Here is an 18,273-nt window from a genome sequence, read left to right as displayed (position 1 = left end):
GTTTCTACACCCAAGTAGAGCGTTCACACTCCAATGGACACAGCAGAGAGCTCTTTGGGATTCAGTATTTTGCTTTGGGACACTTCGGCAGGTAGACTGGAGCAGCCAATGATCAAACCACCAACCTTCTGATTAGTAGATAACCCGCTCTACCTCCTAAATACAGCCACACCAATAGCAATAGCAAAGACTGTAAAGAATATTTTTGCGTTGAAAAACAAATGCAAAATAAAAGCTTACAATTGGTGAAATAACCCTTTACTAGAGCAAGCATTATAGTAATGCTCAAGTAGCCTACTAGGGAAGGACAGAGGTTTAAAAAGTGATTGCAGTAGCTCTGTATGCAGCCAGAGTTAAGCCAGCTTCCCTCGACAGCAGCCAACTGCAGCCACAATTACAGCTACTAACAGTAATTTAAAGCAGTATGCAAGTATCTCAGGAGCTTTATAAAAATATCCTGTTTGAGGTTAAACAAAAGTGATCACTTTCATTTAATCTGTTTTTAAGTAATGTCCAATGTTAGATTTCACTGGGCAAGGACTGGTGGCCTTGCTTATCCAAATGGAATGGTGTAACTTTGTCTTGTTACTTTTTTAAAAGAAAACTTCTCTGACTTCGATGACCTCCCCTTCAATATTATATCCTTTTCCGTCTCCAGCTTTTAACACAGCCCATACTATTAAATTGTGTACTTGTAATCCTTTTATGGCTATCTGCGCCTCTACCATGTGAGTTGAATCTTCTGCAAAATAGAGACCCCCTGTATGCCATATTCCTGCCAAGAGCCTTTTCCCCAAGGGACCAATGTATGGTGCCCTGATTTGTTGATATCAAAAATGGACTAGAAAAGTATTTTGTTGACATTTGCTGAAAACTACTGGAATATATCAGAGATACCCTTTAAATAATATTTATCTCAATTTGAAAGAGAAGGTGATGTTTGCTGTCTGAAGGTTGTGCTGAAAATGCAATTAAGAAAGTGGTCCAAGGAACATAGTTCTTCCAAGCAATCTGGAGATGGAAGAGACCACGCCTGGCAAATTTGCATCAAGCATATCTTTCGAATTTAAGGTCCAATCCCAGAATTTTTTACAAGGTGATGATATGTCAAATATTTATATATCTGTGTGTGTTTTGTAGCTTTTTTGGTAACCTTTCCATTACAGTACCTTTGGCTGTTATGTAGTAGTTAATACCCTTAGATCCCTGAGATTGCTGTGGCCAGTCTTGTGGGTAATTGCCTGGTCATCAGTGTGACAGCTTACAACTGTTGTGGTCACAAAGGCCTCTTTGACATTCCTGGGAACGGGTGTAATGCCAATCTTTGAGAGCGCAGCCAGACCAGAGCTGTGTGTTTTGGAGGCGGGTGTGGGTTTTTAAAATTTTTTTTATACATTAGGTGGAATAAATGTTCACACACAGGAAATAAACAATACAAAACAAGACCTCAAAATCGAGACAGCTGAAACAATCACTTGTAAGTGGAAGGTTAAGGCTTCGGTTCCAGCTGTTTTGCTAAACCTGCCCATGGTCAGCCATGTAATTTAGATAGAGCTTTTACAAGCGGCATGTAAACACACATAGACACACGCTCACATGAATGCAAACAAATAGGCATTACACGTTACACATAAGCGTAATGAAGGTGCAATGCCAGTTAGCCGCACAGACACTTGCAAGAACATTGTTTTCAATCACAGACGGTTCTGCTTTGCCCTCCCACACACTCCTCCTCACTTTATCTCCTCATCTTCTTGTACTTTCTCCCTTCCTCTTGTCTCCTTTATCTAATCTCCTATCTCACTCTTTCTACCTTCAAGTTCAAGTTACAGGTTGCAATTTGTCCAATGTGTCCCCATCCCCCTTTTCCAGACAATCTCTCCAAAGCCCGCCTCCATGTTTACATTCCCCTCTCCATATTTGGAGAGCTCAAGGTCCTTATGCTTTGTTTGCTTTTTGTTTTTGTTTTTTTGGTGTGTGTGTTTTTTTCCCTTGAAAGTGCAATATGTGTGTTGTACACACTTTTCCACCTGTGTGTTCGTGTGTGTGTGTGTGTGTGGTGTGTGTGTGGTGTGTGTGTGATTGCAAGTCTAGTGAATGATCCACCCTTCAGTTTCCTTTCTCTCCAGTTTCCCCTTTGGACATAAAAATGCATGAGTGCACTCTCTCTCTGCCTACCTGTCGCAGCCTGGACAGGATGCAGGGGGGAGGGCAAAAAAAAGGAGGCAAAGCAGAGCGAATTACGTGTTGACGGCAAAGGCGGGGATTCATAGTGCAGGGACTGAGTGCAAGAATGACATGAGAGAGGGGAAAGAGAGAGTAGGAGGGGGGACACTGGAGAGCTCTTAGCACCTTAAGAGAAAGAATGTTCTTTGCTTGTCTTCCTGTGGCAGCCTGAGAGACAGTGAGGACTACAAACACTGTAAGAAGAAGAGAAGCTAGCCTAAATCTTTTTTCACTTTGCTTTCACTTCCATCCTTTTCATTCTACCCTCGTCCCTGTGTCTCTTTCCATTCTGCTTGTCATCTGTTCCTGTTTTCCTCTTTCTGTGACTCGGGTGGTTAGGCTTCAGCAAAGCATTTCCATCCTGTTTCTAGTCTGCAGTGGGGCCAGTGAAAGTTTACTCCTAGCAGTCGAAAAAGTAAGCTCGACTTCATTTATTTATTTATTTACTTCTATTAAAGTGATGAAGTTCTGTAAATTGTGGAGTTATGCAGCATGTTTGGAAACTGTGTGCATCTCTCTGTGAGAGAGCTATTAGACCAGCTGTGAGGGTTTACCATGCATGTCTGGTATTTGAGTTTTATTGCCTCTCTGGACTTAAGAGGCTATCTTCATACAGCTCTGGTATGCACTGTACGTATTGTTGTATTTACTATACAGGGCAGTCCTGTCGAAGTGCAGCACCCTGTTTTGGAAGATAACTTGCTCTTTTAGTTATACAGCACTGTTTAGTTTTCTGTGTTTCACGGATACAATGTGCAGATATTTTCATTTGGTCTATAACAATGTCAAAGACCTAGCTTACTGTCATATGATATACAGTGTTTAACAAATTTATTAGACTGCTTTTATGTTCTAACCATAAATACTTTATACATAAAAGTATGTTTAAAGTATTGAAAATCTAATATGATGCTATATTAAATACTTTAGTGGTTAATCCACCAGCATGGATAAGCTCTTAAATCAAAATAATATTTTTAATGCTAAAATAAAACTACCAGTAATGATTGTTACACTGAATTACACTCATTCTGTATTGCAAAGCACTCTTTTGTTGTGAAAAGCGCTACCTGAATGAACCTTACTTACCTAATTTGTGACTTCTCAGCAAAGTATAAAACATGAATTCAGTCATTATTAGTTTTACACAGGATTTCTAACATATTAGTTTTTTGTTGTTTTTATGACAGGTGGTCTAATGAATTTGTTAAGCACCGTATATGACAAAAAATAGCAATTTGTCCCATTTCTGAAGCTATATCATTGCAGGAATTGCAGGAAGACAAATATATTCTCTTGTTGCTACACCCAGTTAAAGGATAGAAAAGCTGTGTGCGTGACCATGCTATCGGTTGTATCTGACCCAAGGTAGACGTCTATGAAAGACACGTCCTTTGTGTGACACATGCATCTACCAGCAAACACAATGGGGCTCTGTTTTATCTCCATGGAGTGTGTCTGCCGTAATGAGTCATGTACAGTAGTTGTGCAGGCACAGAATCACCGGTAGCAGGAATATGTTCAATTCCAAGGTGCTGTTTTCAGCTTTAAATACAGTTGTCCGAGTGCAGCTTTGACCATTTTATGCTGAAATATCACATCTGTGTCCTCTGATTGTGCTGCTGACGTAATACAGAACTTACAATTAACTTACAATTTGAAAAAAAAATCTGCTTCAAAAGAGGTAATTAGCCAGTTGTCTGTTGTACTCTCCTGTAATGGCAGTTAAACATTAAGAACTCCAGTGGCATAAAAAAGTCAGAAATATGAATGCCATATTATCTCTGACTAAATTACTTTCTATTTTATTTTGCTTTAAAAAATTGATGGTATAATTCTGTTTCATCTACCCACAGCTCCCCCCCATGCCCTGGACCCTGGAAACATTGTTTTGAGTGGCAGAGAGAGGAAGACGAGTAGTGAGGAAGGAGCTTCATTCCCTTTAACTACCTGCAGTGGTAGTTGCAGTGACCGAGCTCCATCTGCCAGCAGTGATTCTGGCTTGTCTGTTGCCTCACAGGGGCTGACTGGAGCCAGACTGAAGAGAGAAGCCAACCAGGACAAGTGCACCCAAGCAGGGAAGCTGGTCTCTGAGGTGGACTTTGAGCTTCCTCAGCGTCTTCAGGAAGTCATGACTGAGCTGGCTTCAACTAGTGGAAGAAAGGAGGAGATAGCTAGAGATGAGTCTGGATTGGGACACACAATCAATGGAGAGGCTTCGTCCAGCGAGAGGGAGACTGACATATTGGATGATGAGGATGAAGCAGATAGTGGTGCAGTTCCTGCTCTAGACATTCCGAACTCAAGTAGTATTTGCTCCCTCTCGTCCGAAAATCTGCCCAAAACTCAGAATCTAGCCCAAAGTGAGTACTTGACGCACTCCTGGGTACAGCAGCAACAAAAGGCTGCTGTCAGTGATAACTTCATTACAGTTGATGGGGATGGGAAGTCGAGCAGGATAAAGAAAGGGAGGCCACCACCTCTGGCTGCATCTGTGGCTGCTCCAGACACTCCACCTCGAGGACTCAGCAGCAGGGAAGCAGTGCAGAGAGGGCTGGTGCATGAGAATGATGCACATATCATAGATAAAACACAGAACATACACTCTGCTAATACCACACAAACGTCAGCTTGTCAAGAAGACGAACTAGCGTCTTTATCCACAGACATTGATGAGTCCATAGAGCAGCTCAATCAGCTGATTCTGGATTTGGATCCCACCTTTGTTCCTGTTCCTACCTGCTATTCCCCCTTAACTCGCTCTGCTTCCCTACACAGCAATGGCCTCAGCAACAAGGGAAGAACTCATCAGTCAGGTAAAAGCAAACACAATGCATGGCACATCAGCTATTACAAGTAATATATTCATCAATGAATGGGAAGCCTCAAATTTTAGCGATTCCTCTCTTATATCCGAGATATCTCCAACACCAGAGGGACATTTTAGAGGTCGACATTTGTGTGTTGGAGTGAAAGACCACCACACAGTTGTAACTATGTTCCCCTAAGGATTAATAATAATAATAATAATGATAAACTTTATTTATAAAGCACACTTAAAAACCAAGGGTATGCCAAGGTGCTTAACAAGTAACATAGATTAAGTTTAATATATTCTGTGAACAAATAAATGGAAATTCTACTTATTATACACATAGAAGTGTGGCGAATACTACTATAAAAGTGAAAAATATTGATTAGCATCAGTGTTGACTTTAACATTAACCTGATCAGAATAGGTCATTTTATAAAATTGTTCTCGAGATTCTTGGCAATCAGAGGACAAATGATGGACGTCAGAATGATGGATAAAAACAATTTTTAAAAAGCCAGATGTAGCAAATACAATACACATTTGTTCGTGTTGTATGAAAAGAGAGAAGGGTGAATGGGTGTGATTGGGTGAATGTGGCATGTTGTATAGAGTGCTTTGAGTAGAAAAGCGCTATATAAGATTCAGTTCATTTACCATTACCACACCTGTGAAAATTGCTTGTGGACAGATGAAACTTGTATTTTATATATCGTTAAGCTCAGTTCAGTCTGAACACATGGAAGCTTTTATAACCCTGCCTGCAGTGCCGATGCACTCTTTGGTTGTGAGCTACATCTGCATTTCTTACAGAAGGTGTGTTTGTAAGTGTATTTCCTGAGAAGGAGGAAGCATTTGATTAAACAGCCTTACATATTCTTGCTATGTAACCAGTGTAAAATCAGGCCCTCACTGCTTGCTATGCAATGATGTGTTTGCCCTCCAGTCTGTCTTATTTTGAATGGAAATATACAGAGGCAGAAATAAAAGGTTACATAAATAAGGTATGTGTGGTTACAGACATACTCGACTTCTTGCCAGTGAAAGAAATCAAAACAATCCTTTTTCATAATTTAATTTTATCAAAATTCAGTCGGGAATGTCAGATGCTCTTGGATAAAGTTAAGATATTATACATTTGTCAGGAGACAGTTTAGTCTTATTGCAGATTTAGGACTAAGGTTTACTGATTTACTTGTCGTTAAATAGTTACAGACTTTGATGTGGCCCTATCCCCACAGGTTAACTCAGCAGACTACTTGATGGGTGCGTAAGTTTTGATTGGCTTGTTTATATCTGTCATGCTTAACTCTGAAATCTTTGTGTAATGCAATTGAAAGTGGTTGCACAGAGGTTGAACGTGCAACACCCTCAACCGCTATATGAGCAGATGGTTGCCGCAATTACTTGCAATCTGAATGGGAAAGAATTCAATGCATTTACCAGCCAACCACTGAGTTGGTAGTCATCTGTGGTCAGTGGGTTTTAAGTGTACAAGTGATGTTATCATCCACCAGTGGTTCATGTAAGACCACCCCAACACTTGAGCGCTTGCAAGGTTGACAGCTCCTAAATCGTTCATATCAGTTCTTAAAATGTATGTTTGTAGCTGATGAAGTGTATCAGTAGGCTGGAGGTTGATCTGTAACTAACACTTCACTTGCTTAATTACTGTGGAAATGTTTCGAGGTAGGAACGTGTGAGCAATCAGGAATGCTTTTGAAGTTGCGACACAACACTTTGCTGTCCTTCTCCCTCTCATCATCTTCAGAAGAGAATAGCCCTCTCACAAACACGGTGGGCACGAAGTGATACTCGACACTGCTCCCTCGGCAGCCCCGCCGGTGTGTGACAGACAGTAACTGGATTAGTTTCAGTTGGTCCACTTTAGCTTTGCTTTCATGTGATTCTGAGATGATGAATACTCAGAGTGAAAGCTGAGCTCACAGTGTTCCTTGTCACTGTTTATACATGAATCCACAACTGAGGGTGATCTCATGTACAGTATATCTGTATTGTGACTCACATCAGTCTGTGGTTGCTGTGTTATGGTGTGGTTTTGGTGATTGCTGTTGAGTAAGACTGTTTTATAACTTACAATAATCCCAAAATATTTGCCCAAGTATAGTTTTAAAAAAATCCGCCTTTACTTTGTGGTCACAATTGCATGTAAAAATATTTTTCTTCTTTGGTTGAAACATATAGAACTGTGTGTAATCTACTGATGTAATCTCCACAGCATAAAACCCTGATTTCTGGACTCAGTGTCAGTGTTCTGACTGCTGTAATTCATACCTAGAAGGGATCATGCTGTGGTGAGAGGAAGGAGTGTACTCAGTGTGTACTAGTGTTACTAAGCAATGTTAGCAAGCTGCAGACAGTGCTGTAAACATAAACATATAAATATAAAGATACAAATTATAGAATTTAACTTTAACAGTGCCTGTTTCAGTGAAAACAACCATGATCCTTCTGTCCCCCCTTTCTTTAGCTGTAGATATGCTTTTTAATGCTTCGAAGTGATACATTTTAATATGGGAACCTATGGGAATTGACTCACTAGGACAAAGACCCCAAATGAGTGTCTGAGCCCACAAACTCATCAGGAAAAGTGCTTGCAGAGGTCAAGACAGAAGCTATCACCATTGGCTTTGTTTTTGCAACTCGGGAATTGTTTCTTACTTTTTTTTTACTTTTTGTGTTCTTTAATGTAGACATTCCATGAATGTCAGTTTGTGGCACTACCACTTTGACTTTAAATATCTGTCAACAAATTTGGGTAACTGATTTATAGTTATAATATTTTATTTAAAAACCCCAAAACAGGGATACAATCCTCTATTACAACACATGAGAGAAGAACCTAGTGAATGGTTGGTTGGTGGCGTGGGTTGCTGATGAGTTTTGCACATGGGGAGGCAAGCGCTACCATTGTGAACAAAGCTGTGGAGTTAGATCAGGTTTTGCAAGACTAATACTTTGTAAGACTTTAAAGCTGTTCATTGAAAGAACCAAGCAGTGCTGCCTTTTTGCTCCATCCAGATGTGCGTAGGTTGGATGTTGTTGTTTCTTAAAGTGATGTGATTTCTGGAACTGCAAGGTTAACCATAAGGGGAATGCGCTAAGCAATAAGCCGATGGTGAGAGGCTTCATACAGTCTACATTTGATTAGTCAGCTCAGGACGTATCTAGTTGTTTTTCTAAGCTGTGTGCACTCAGCGAGGCCAATACTAAGCTAACTGTTGCAGGCTCTTAGGATGATTTAAGTTACAGTAATATTGTAGTTATCTCATACTTCCTTATCAATTGGTTGACTTTTGGTTCTTTTTGAATCTTTAGCTATCAACTATACTCTCTTCATAGTTCCATACAACAAATGTTGTACTTATTGAGAAAGATCATTTAAGTATTTCTGATGTTAGATAAGATCCAGCTCAGGGGGCTATCCACTCATATTTGAAAAGAGAACAACTGATTGTTTCAGCAGATGGTTTCCAGAGAAGCCGCCCCGATGTTCCACCATCTGGTCACAGTGAAGTCTTGCTTAGTCATATAAGCTCTGCCCTTGTGATAGTCTCCCTGCTTTGTTGATACATGTATACTAATAGAAGCTTTTTGTCAGAGGCAACACGTCAAAGAGGAATCACCGTCATCAGCTTTTCTTTCTTAATTTGCAACCGGTCAGAATAAAGTCCAACTACTGTTCAGTGTTGTTTGTATTAGATTAGACAAAACTTTAAGCATATGCAATGGAGAAGAAAAAGGAATGACTGAATTTGAATCTGTGGTTGACTGCATTTCAGATCATAATCTGACTGACTGTCTGTTCTCTCCCTTTCTTCCTCACACACCACTGCCCTCCCCAACCTCAACCCTCGTTATCACTTTGCTTTCCAATCAGGTTGGATACAACAGAAGCAGGTCACTGATGTTACAGATTACGCTGGTCATCATAGTCCAGTATGGAGAGAGGGTGGACATCAGAGCCTAAGGAGTTCCCCAGGATACAGTCCTTCCTTGCCCTCTCAGGTAAACACACTTTTTAGGTTTCATTTTAGTAAAATATATACTACATACTGGGATATATCTGTAAAAACAATTTTATTTAAACCTTAATACATAAAATAACACATAAAATAACAACACAGCAAACCTGCCAACAATCTAGCCTCAGTTAAGAAGCTTAATCTGAAATGAGATGTAAGCTATGGTAAGTGGGTTATTAGAAATGTAGCATTAAATGAAACAGATAAACTATCAAGAATAGAGCTAAAATATTTGAGCTATAGCATTAGCTAGTGTGACACAAAGGTAACATCACGTTAGCTTTGCACATTACTATAAATGGAATATGCAAAGCTAAAATATCACCAATGGAACTAAGCAAAAAGCAGCAAATCATCATCAGCTAATTTGAAACAATGCAAAGAAAATATTAGCAGTGCTAGAGAATCAGCAAATCTAATACAGTAGGTCACAAAATCAAGCAGGGGTAAGCTAAAAGCATGAGCAAATTGGCTATAAAGCTAACATTGCATTGGATCATGCATAATCATCTGCTTTCAAAAAGCTACATTCTTTGAAGTAATCACCCTAGAAACATGCTATAAATTTTAAAATGCATGCCTGAGTAAAAGTAGTCAATGTGTCTCCTTCTGAATGCAAGGCATATGCCCAATCAGTAGTCAAACTCGACCCATTCTTTTACAAGCACGTCTGGGGTTATTCCAGTGGCTGTGGTTGTTATGCTACATGCTGGCAACCACATAAAATGCATGAATGCCCTCTTTCCAAAAGTACGTGTTTCATTCGTCACTAGTGAACGGCCAAATTACCCATGTTTGTGTGGACAGGGCTTTACTAGATGTAGCACTTTCAATTTTGTTACAGAGAAGGAGATAAAGAGATCCTGATTGTGAAACAATGTCTACATCTTAATGTTGATGTTTCTTTGTCTTTGCTCTTATTTTTATTATTATTATCAGTCTTTTAGTTTTGCACTCAGTCTTACAGCTGGGTGGAATGAATGGCCCAAGTGTTTACACCAAAACACAGGCTGCAGCCACACACAGATCACAAGACTGATGTCTGCTTGTGTGTGTGTCTTGTCATCTTTTAAGACTTTGTGGGGAAAAATGGGCTTTTTACTTGTCTCCCCTTTTTCATACCTCTTTCTTACTTCTTTCTTTTTAAATAGCACGGACATCTCTATAAATACAACAGTGTGGACTATCAAGGACGGACAGTTAGCTCTGACATCGTCCCTCCCACTCCTGCCTTCCCAGTGTCTCCTCCAACGCCTTATGGTAAGAGATCATGTCAGAATGAACACTTGTGCTCGTGGGTGTGTTCGCATTAGCAAGTCTTATCAGTGTTCTCCTTCTCTTTCCAGTGAAACATTTCTCAGAGTTTTCCCAGCTCAGGACAGGCAGGCAGTTTGACCAACACAGCTTGACACAAGGTACATTTTGCCAGGAGTGTGTGAGAGACCAAAAACATAGATGAGTGTGTTACTGACAAAAGCACTCAATCCAAACACTTGAGCTCCTGATTGCTGTTGGACAGGGTTCAAGAGTTGGCTGGAATGTCCTTCTGGCATAGGATACCAAAAACACACACTCATACACATACCTAACCTATGCTTTGTTGCTATTAGCTGCATATGCTGGCATGGCTTTTGTTTTTGGTCATTTGTGTGTGGTCAGGGTAGATATATGCCTGATTTCTAGACCTTTGTCTTCATTATTTTCATCTATGTCTTTATATTATTTACGGTAAACCAAAAGGATTTCGATATCTTGTCATGCAGGACAGCTGATGCTGGATATCCGCTAATAATAGTTTCTCGGTAACAGAGGAAGAGACCACTGCTGGCAGGATGTCCACTCATGTCCTGTTCTGGGAGGGGACAGGGGGAGAGGGGAGGGTCTTTTGTTGTTGGGACATCCTGCTTAAGAAGGTGCGTACCACATAGCTGCTGGAGGAGTTTATTGTGCTGTCAGAAATGAGTAAAAATGAGCATTTAATCATACTAAGGCAACATGGTGATGTTGTCTCAAGGCCAATCGCACATTATATGTACAGGTAGGGATGGGTACCGGTGTCCGGTTCTGACATAAACGGTAGTAACCAGACCGAAAAGCAGCGCACATTTCGGTGCTTTATTTCGGTGCTTTTTTTTCCTGAGCTGTGATACACTTCTAGCCAATCATTTTACGTTTCCCAGGATAGTAGGCGGGGCCAGGTACGTACGTTCAGTTAGAGCAGAGCTACAGATTAAAAATGTCCAAGGCGAAGCGGTCAAAAGTCTGGTTGTACTTCACAGCAAAATATGCAAACTCAGCAGCCTGCAACAAGTGCTTTAAGCTGATACTGTGATACTGTCAAAGGAGGCAACACCTCGAAACTGATGAAACACCTGGCGACGCATAGCGTTTTTTTTAAAAGCCGAGAAATGCGCCGTATTTGATAGCTTGCTGCGAGACCTCACACTGTGCACGTTGGGTGGGTTGCCAGTTATCGGACCCGGAGCAACATCCCCCAAAAACCCGAAGAATAGAGTCCTGGCCCCTAGCCCTGCCAGTGTAGCAGAAATGATGAGGATGATGATGGCAGCAGCCGTTCTTCTCTGCGTGAGTAGCTAAATGTTGTTCGTGTGTAATTTACGTTGAGTAGGCTAACCACGTTATTACATTAATGCATGTAAGGTGAACTAGCAAACATCATCATAGCTACATGCGGCTGTCCTCTTGTTTGATGGCAGATACTCCTTTCACCCTGGACAAAAAGGCTAAAATGACCAAAGAAAAAGTGGGAAACAGCTGAACATGAGAGGTTTTTGGACAAAGTTTGTGTTTTTTTTTTCCATTGTTTAAGCACTGCTTCCAGCCAAGAGTGATACCATATATGCCCCATAGCTGCAGAAAAGGCTAACATTGTTATCTTTTTACAAAAAAACAAAAAAAAACAAAACAGCTGAACATGGGAGGTTTTTGGACAAAGTTTGCGTTCTCCATTCTTTAAGCACCGGTTCGAGCACCGTTTAAGCACCGGCACCGTTTCAAAAGTACCGATTTGGCACCGGTATCGGATAAAACCTAAACGATACCCATCCCTATGTACAGGAGTTGCTCTGCTATTCAAAACTATGCTGTGAAGCTCCTGGTGCACAGTTCTTGTGCTGATGGCAATGGCAGAGGCGGTTTGGAACACTGGTTGCAATGGTGATATCCTATTATAGAGATAGTAATTAAAGTGATATTTATGGTGGCATTTTGCATTGTATTGCAGGCAGATTAGTTTGAGCTTTGAAACAGCGGGTCTGCCTGTTTATTGTAAACACGTTTTTCAAAGCAGAGCGGCAGCAGGATGGAGTAATAGCTGCTGAAAGAGTAATCATCAGTTATGTAAAAAAAGGCTTTTTTTTCTTTACTGCATGGATGAATTAACAAACAACACCAAATATCTTTCGCTCGGGGATCAGACAACAGTTTCCTGTTCCCCAACTTAAAATTAAACTGCAGTCTGGGAAACAGTTTGCCTTGTCTGGACAAAACAGTGACGTACCACATTTGAAATATTTTTTTAATGTTTACAGTCATTATTGTAATCACAGTCTGACCTTAGGCTACTGCTGTGGACAGCATCAGGCAGCTAAAAAACAACGGCGCACCCAGTCAGACACACTAACGCTCCAGTAACGACTACCGAGGTATTCACAATAGGGCTGCCACAAACGATTATTTTGATAGTCGACTAGTCACCGATTATTTTTGCGATTAGTCGACTAATCAGATCATCATCCATTGAACGTAAAAGTACAGCTTATTGCACCAGCAGCATCTGCTCTTATATAACTATCATTAGCTTACAGCTTTAAGTGTTTAAGGTCTGTGCTAACTAAAAATAAAGACAAGATGATAGTTAATTGAATTCTAATTAAATGTGCAGATTGTTTCGGTGGAGTTTAATAAACTCAGCCGATTTACTCAGGAACAAATAAAATACTGAAAAAAGCCAAACAATAACATTTTTAAGTTATCTAAGTGACTTGTATATGTTTAACCTGAGTAGGGCGGTGGGTTTGAAAACGATCTGCCGGGAGTCCGGTGCTCTCATGGCCCCCGGCTAGCTATCGAGCTAGTGGGTAACAGACGCCTCCGAAAACGTCGGAGCGCTTTTGAAAATATGTGGTGTCTTGATAAACTGAGCAGATATTTGAGGTTTACACAGCTACATTCTCGCCTGAAAATATGTTAAACGTTTATTTTGTGACCCAGAAAGAATAATAAGAGTAATATTAAAACTAACTAGCTGCCGCCATTGTTGACAACTGTGCTGGGCCGCGCTATGAATTCTGGGACACAGTTTCTTCTTCTTCGGGGTTTAATGGCAGCTGGCATCCTTGTACATGCAGTGCTGCCATCTTCTGTTTCAGTCCGTTATTACACTCTTAAATCCTGCTATTATTCCTGCTTTTGGGATCTTACAAAGCTTCAAATGACGCGTCGACTATTAAATCAGTCGTCGACGATTTTGATAGTCGACGTAATCGTGACTAGTCGACTAATCGTGGCAGCCCTAATTCACAACAGATCCTGGTGTGTCATATGTGCTGGTATTTTTATGAAGCTCGTAGAATTATAGTGTACATTTTAGTATTCCAGTGAATTTGATAGACTTTTTTAAAGTCTACTCTAATTTGAGTCTAAAAGGAAAACTGAGTTTATTAAACTAACATGTGAAAGTTCTTTTTATTTAAATAAATATAAATTAGGGGGAATTGTCTTTTGCTTCTTTGCCAAGAGTTTAGTGAGATGCTATTACTCATTCTATATCTCTGGAGTTAGAGGGCAGTTAGCACTTGAGCAAAAGTATGCAAAGATAAAAAGCAGCTACACATAGGCAATATAGAGTTAGACAGATAATAAACCAGAATATGAACTTGAAAGTCTTATCTAACCATAAAAATGATCTAACTATAGTGTTTCTCATTTCCTAATAAAGAAAAGACAAAAAATGTAAAACAAAAAAAACATGTGAAACAGGTAAAGCAGTCACAGAATTTGCCAGTTACACTTAATGCATTTACTAGCACCCTAGTAGCACAAAAGCCAAATCTAAAAGTATAATATAAAGCAGAAAACAACATAGTTTATTTCTTAAAGGTAAATAGCCAAAAGAGAAGAGCTGCTGCATCATAAAGCTGAACCAAAACTATAAAGTTGGGGACCATACCCAGAAATGATAGTAGGGTAAAACACATGATAGAACTAGGGTTGATTTCAGAGTTAGGTGGTAATTATTCAAACATTGCATATAACATATGGGATGTTGTTATAAAAAGTGTTTTAACCAGTCAATGCATTGCGTATATGCTACTATATGAGTGCCTACAGAGATTTCTTACCAAAACAGAGATACCCCACACATGCTATATGCTTTAAGGCTGTTTAGTAACAACACTAAGATTTTTAAAATGGATAGCAGACTCACATCTAAGCCTTTGGGAAACCAACATTACAGTACCAGGCAATCATCAACCTAAAGATGAACTCTGCTGCGGTTTCTGCACTTGTGTACTTTCATATCCTCGTGATGGCAAGCTCAAATTCAAGTGTTATGTAATGATAATTTCTGTGTGTACTTTTGTATGAATCAAAATAAACACTGATATATATACAGAAGGTCTCAGCCAGCGGAAGCAGGCTTTAGCCAAGGAATGTAGATGTAGTTACGAGCTGAGGTTTAACAGAGTCAGATGGTTTGCTCAGATAGACACTTGACTTTCTGAACCTCAGGGGTGAAAGGTCGGGAGCAAGTCAGAGGGTATAGCACAGAGGGGAGCACGACCTCTTCAAACGGTTGCTTTTTGTTGTGCTTAGTGAATAGGAGTGAGCTAAAGGGTCTTTAGCTAAATATTTCAACGGTCATTGTGTAGACATGCAGTATAATGATCCAGATGTCAACAAAAGACTGAAAGTTGCCTGTAGTATGCACAGTGTCATGCAAAATAGCTTGCATAATGAATAATGTGATAATTTCACTCACTACACATGTGTCTCATAGAAGTTACGATTATATACAAGATGGATATACAAAGCAACTAAAGTACTTTGCTTAGTTTGTCACACTTGGGGTGTCCCAGTGCATCTCAGCTTGGAGTCTGATAGTCAAAAGAAGACTGTTTTCTCATTTGAAGTAATTTATATTTGGCCATAAAACTCCACATTCTTCCACATGGAGAGCAACAGCAAGATCCCATTACAAAACTGAGCAGTCATCACTGATAAGAGATATGACAAAGATGAAATCATTAACACCAAAAAGCAGCTGGAGGTGGGTTTCAAAGTGGCTTGCAAGCTGAGCTTGAGTGACTATGCAGCATGCCTGAGCTAATGCAACACTCGATAACTCTTTTTGATGCTGTTTAAGGCGTGTGTAGATGAATAACTGAAGTCAGCAATTCAAGTCAACTTCATCTCTGTAAATGTTACAGCAGTGTATAGCAAATTGAGCAGTAAAACTAGCATGCATTTTACAAATAAAAAAGGAAAAAGAAAAAACAAACAATGAAGATAAAACTAAAATCCATTCCATCTCATTTCCTGTCAAAACCAGGCATGCAGCACATGCTTCATTTCAAGCAAAAGTAAACACAATTCAATTCATCAGGAGCTTTATGGTGTAATTTACGAGGTGCTAAGATTAGACACATGGCAGGAGACGCTGTCAGTGTGTCTGCATGCTTTTTCCTTTGCATTTGTAGTGAGCAGATGGTGGGAGTGGACACACATGCCCTGACAGAGAGCTCATAGAAAGTCTTCAAACCCCACCACCTCCTCCTCTCTCTCTATGGTCCATAAAAGGCCACAAGTGACCTCTGACCCCTCTGGTATCCACTCTGATTGGGGGAAAGTGCTCACAGTAGCTGAGCAGGAACAATGCTCAGTGGTCAGTAAGAGGGAGGGAGTGGGGGGTTGGGAGGGCGGGGGGGATTCCCTACCTCTTCTTTCTTCCTCCCTCTCTTTTCTGTCCCTCCCTTCATACAAACCCAGAAGTTGTGCGGAGTCACAACACGCCAGGAACAAACAGGGGAGCTCATTTTTCCATCTGGGATACGAAAGGAATTGGGCATGGCAGCGAAACTATCCAGCCCCTGAACACACACACACACACACACACACACACACACACACACACAAGAAACCTCCAGTGAGTTGAGTTCACATTGCTTTGTTGCATACAGAAGTGAAAAAAGGGAGAGAGAGAGAGAGAGAGAGAGAGAGAGGAGATTCTTGGTCACAGGGAGGCTTTCATTCACACAGTGAGGCAGAGCGTAGTAGAAAGAGATAGAGGTTTTTGGAACAGGAAGGGGAGATCCTGGAAGTTTGGGGGTAAACAGGAAACCTACAAACAGGAGGACAACTTCTGAGAGTGTCACCGTCATGACTGCATCTCTTGGTATGTACGTGCACACACACATATGCCAGAAAGCCTGAATGATTGTGTATGATTGAATAGTTTTGTTCACAAGTGTGCGTACACACCGGCTGCAACCACCTACAGTCATGATACACCGGTGAGCTTTTAACAGGTTTCCTTGTGTTCTTTATTTTTATTTTCTCAGTTTTCCTTATATTCTGTCTCTTGTTTATGAAATGTTACCTCTCCCTCAGTCCCTCGCGGAATTTTTAAGGAGGCGCACATGCAGAGAAACACTTCCCCTCTCTTCTCTCTAATCCAGGTCTCTGGTATTAGCCAACACTTCCTGGAATTTTTCCTTTTTCATCCACCCCCATCCCTCCTTAAAAACCCCACATTCTGTCTCTTTTTGTGCATGAAAAAACGATTTAGCGTGCAGCCCGTCTGACATCTCACACTCGGTGGGATGGTGAGGTGGTTTGTTCCATTGCCGTGTTCATGATGTCATCCCTTTAAAGGCTATTATGGCCTGTGTTGTGCAGTCATGGAGGCTGATGTATTGGTGGTTAACCGAAGGAGGTCCCGTTTCCCCCTTTTTTTCTGCCCTACTGACCTGGGTTGAACTGAAAAGTCTTTGAAGATTTTCATTTTTGTTGGGGTGCTTATTGCTCCCAGCATTCCCCCGGGATGTCACACTCAACAAAATAAGCCACAAGTAAACTTCAACTTTATTTTTCCTCCAGGAACAATCTTTGTCTTGGTTTTAATTTCTAAGTGTTGAAGTCAGGTTTTGAACTTGGAGTAAGTACAGCTGGTCTTTTTGGTATTTTTATAATACTGGATAAATGAAATTGCAAAATGGTGCATCCTTTGAATTTGATGCATTTTCTGGACATTTGATAAGCAAAAATATATGAAAAGCTTAAGGAAATGAGATACAAATTTGCAAAACTGGTCACCAGGACTTCTTCAGTGCGGTGGAAATAATAATAATAAACTAGAAAGCGAAAATTTCTGAAGAAATTTTAAGTGTGCCTATGCCGCCGCTAATCAGTATAGTTTGCCATTCAAACGGCTACAGAGAGCAAAACTCAGCAGAGCAGCCATTCTCCACCATGAACTATGGTAAAACCAAACACCGCTCGCGCCTCACAGATGACAGCTTACAGTTTTGTGTAAAGATGAGGTGACTTCGTACAGCCCCAATTTGTAGACGCTGTGCGCAGAGGTTCATAAGCAGACCCGACAATGTTTGCATGAACACACTTTGAAGCATTACGTTATGGACCACTTTTCACACATAGTTGCTGTACCCACACAGCCGGCTGTAGCTTTTCATCTCATAGCCCGACACATACACAAAAAAAAAAAAAAGCAGAGAGAGCACAGACTTTACACCTGAGAGGCGTGATTGCAGATGCCGCTGAGGTGGGTCCACCTCCCCTGCAGCGGCACTGCAGACCACGCCCTGCCACACACATCAAACACGTAAAATAAATATTTATGCACTTTTCATTCACTTTTTGTTTTTTGTTATTTTTACACAGTGTTCTGAATTATTAACAATGGTCTACAGCCAATCTTGTGTATTATTATACAAACTTTGGTTGTAAGATTCAGATAACTATTTAATAAAAGCTAAATATTTTATATGAGAGTAAGAAAGAAAAGTATATCTTTGTCTCATACTCTCATCAGACAATACATGAACCTCTCAATAAACAAAATATATGCTCGGCTTAAATGACAAACCGCTATTTTACACAGTGGAACACTTATTTTTAAACAAAACCAATGCAGTTCGCCACTGA

General features: G+C 40.4%; 1 protein-coding gene across 5 annotated transcripts in view; it reads left to right on the top strand.

Moving 5' to 3' along the window:
• LOC146554773 (tensin-3-like) overlaps positions 1-18,273 on the top strand; it is a 50,594-nt gene that overhangs the window by 14,867 nt on the left and 17,454 nt on the right. For 4 of the 5 annotated variants that reach the window (XM_085251154.1, XM_085251150.1, XM_085251152.1 and 1 more), the window contains 4 exons: positions 4,083-5,042; positions 8,940-9,067; positions 10,236-10,344; positions 10,431-10,499. In XM_085251154.1, the coding sequence (XP_085107280.1) occupies positions 4,083-5,042; positions 8,940-9,067; positions 10,236-10,344; positions 10,431-10,499 (1,266 nt within the window). The remainder of the gene's footprint in view (positions 1-4,082; positions 5,043-8,939; positions 9,068-10,235; positions 10,345-10,430; positions 10,500-18,273) is intronic. The other variant, XM_085251151.1, reaches the window with a different exon arrangement.

Source organism: Mchenga conophoros, linkage group LG17 (genome assembly GCF_057382185.1).
Source record: "Mchenga conophoros isolate Kocher_MC1m ecotype Shallow Benthic linkage group LG17, M_conophoros_male_GT1.1, whole genome shotgun sequence".
In the NCBI taxonomy this organism is placed as follows: Eukaryota; Metazoa; Chordata; class Actinopteri; order Cichliformes; family Cichlidae; genus Mchenga; species Mchenga conophoros.
Note: the sequence above shows the minus strand (reverse complement) of the source record. Positions and strands in the feature narration are given on the sequence as shown.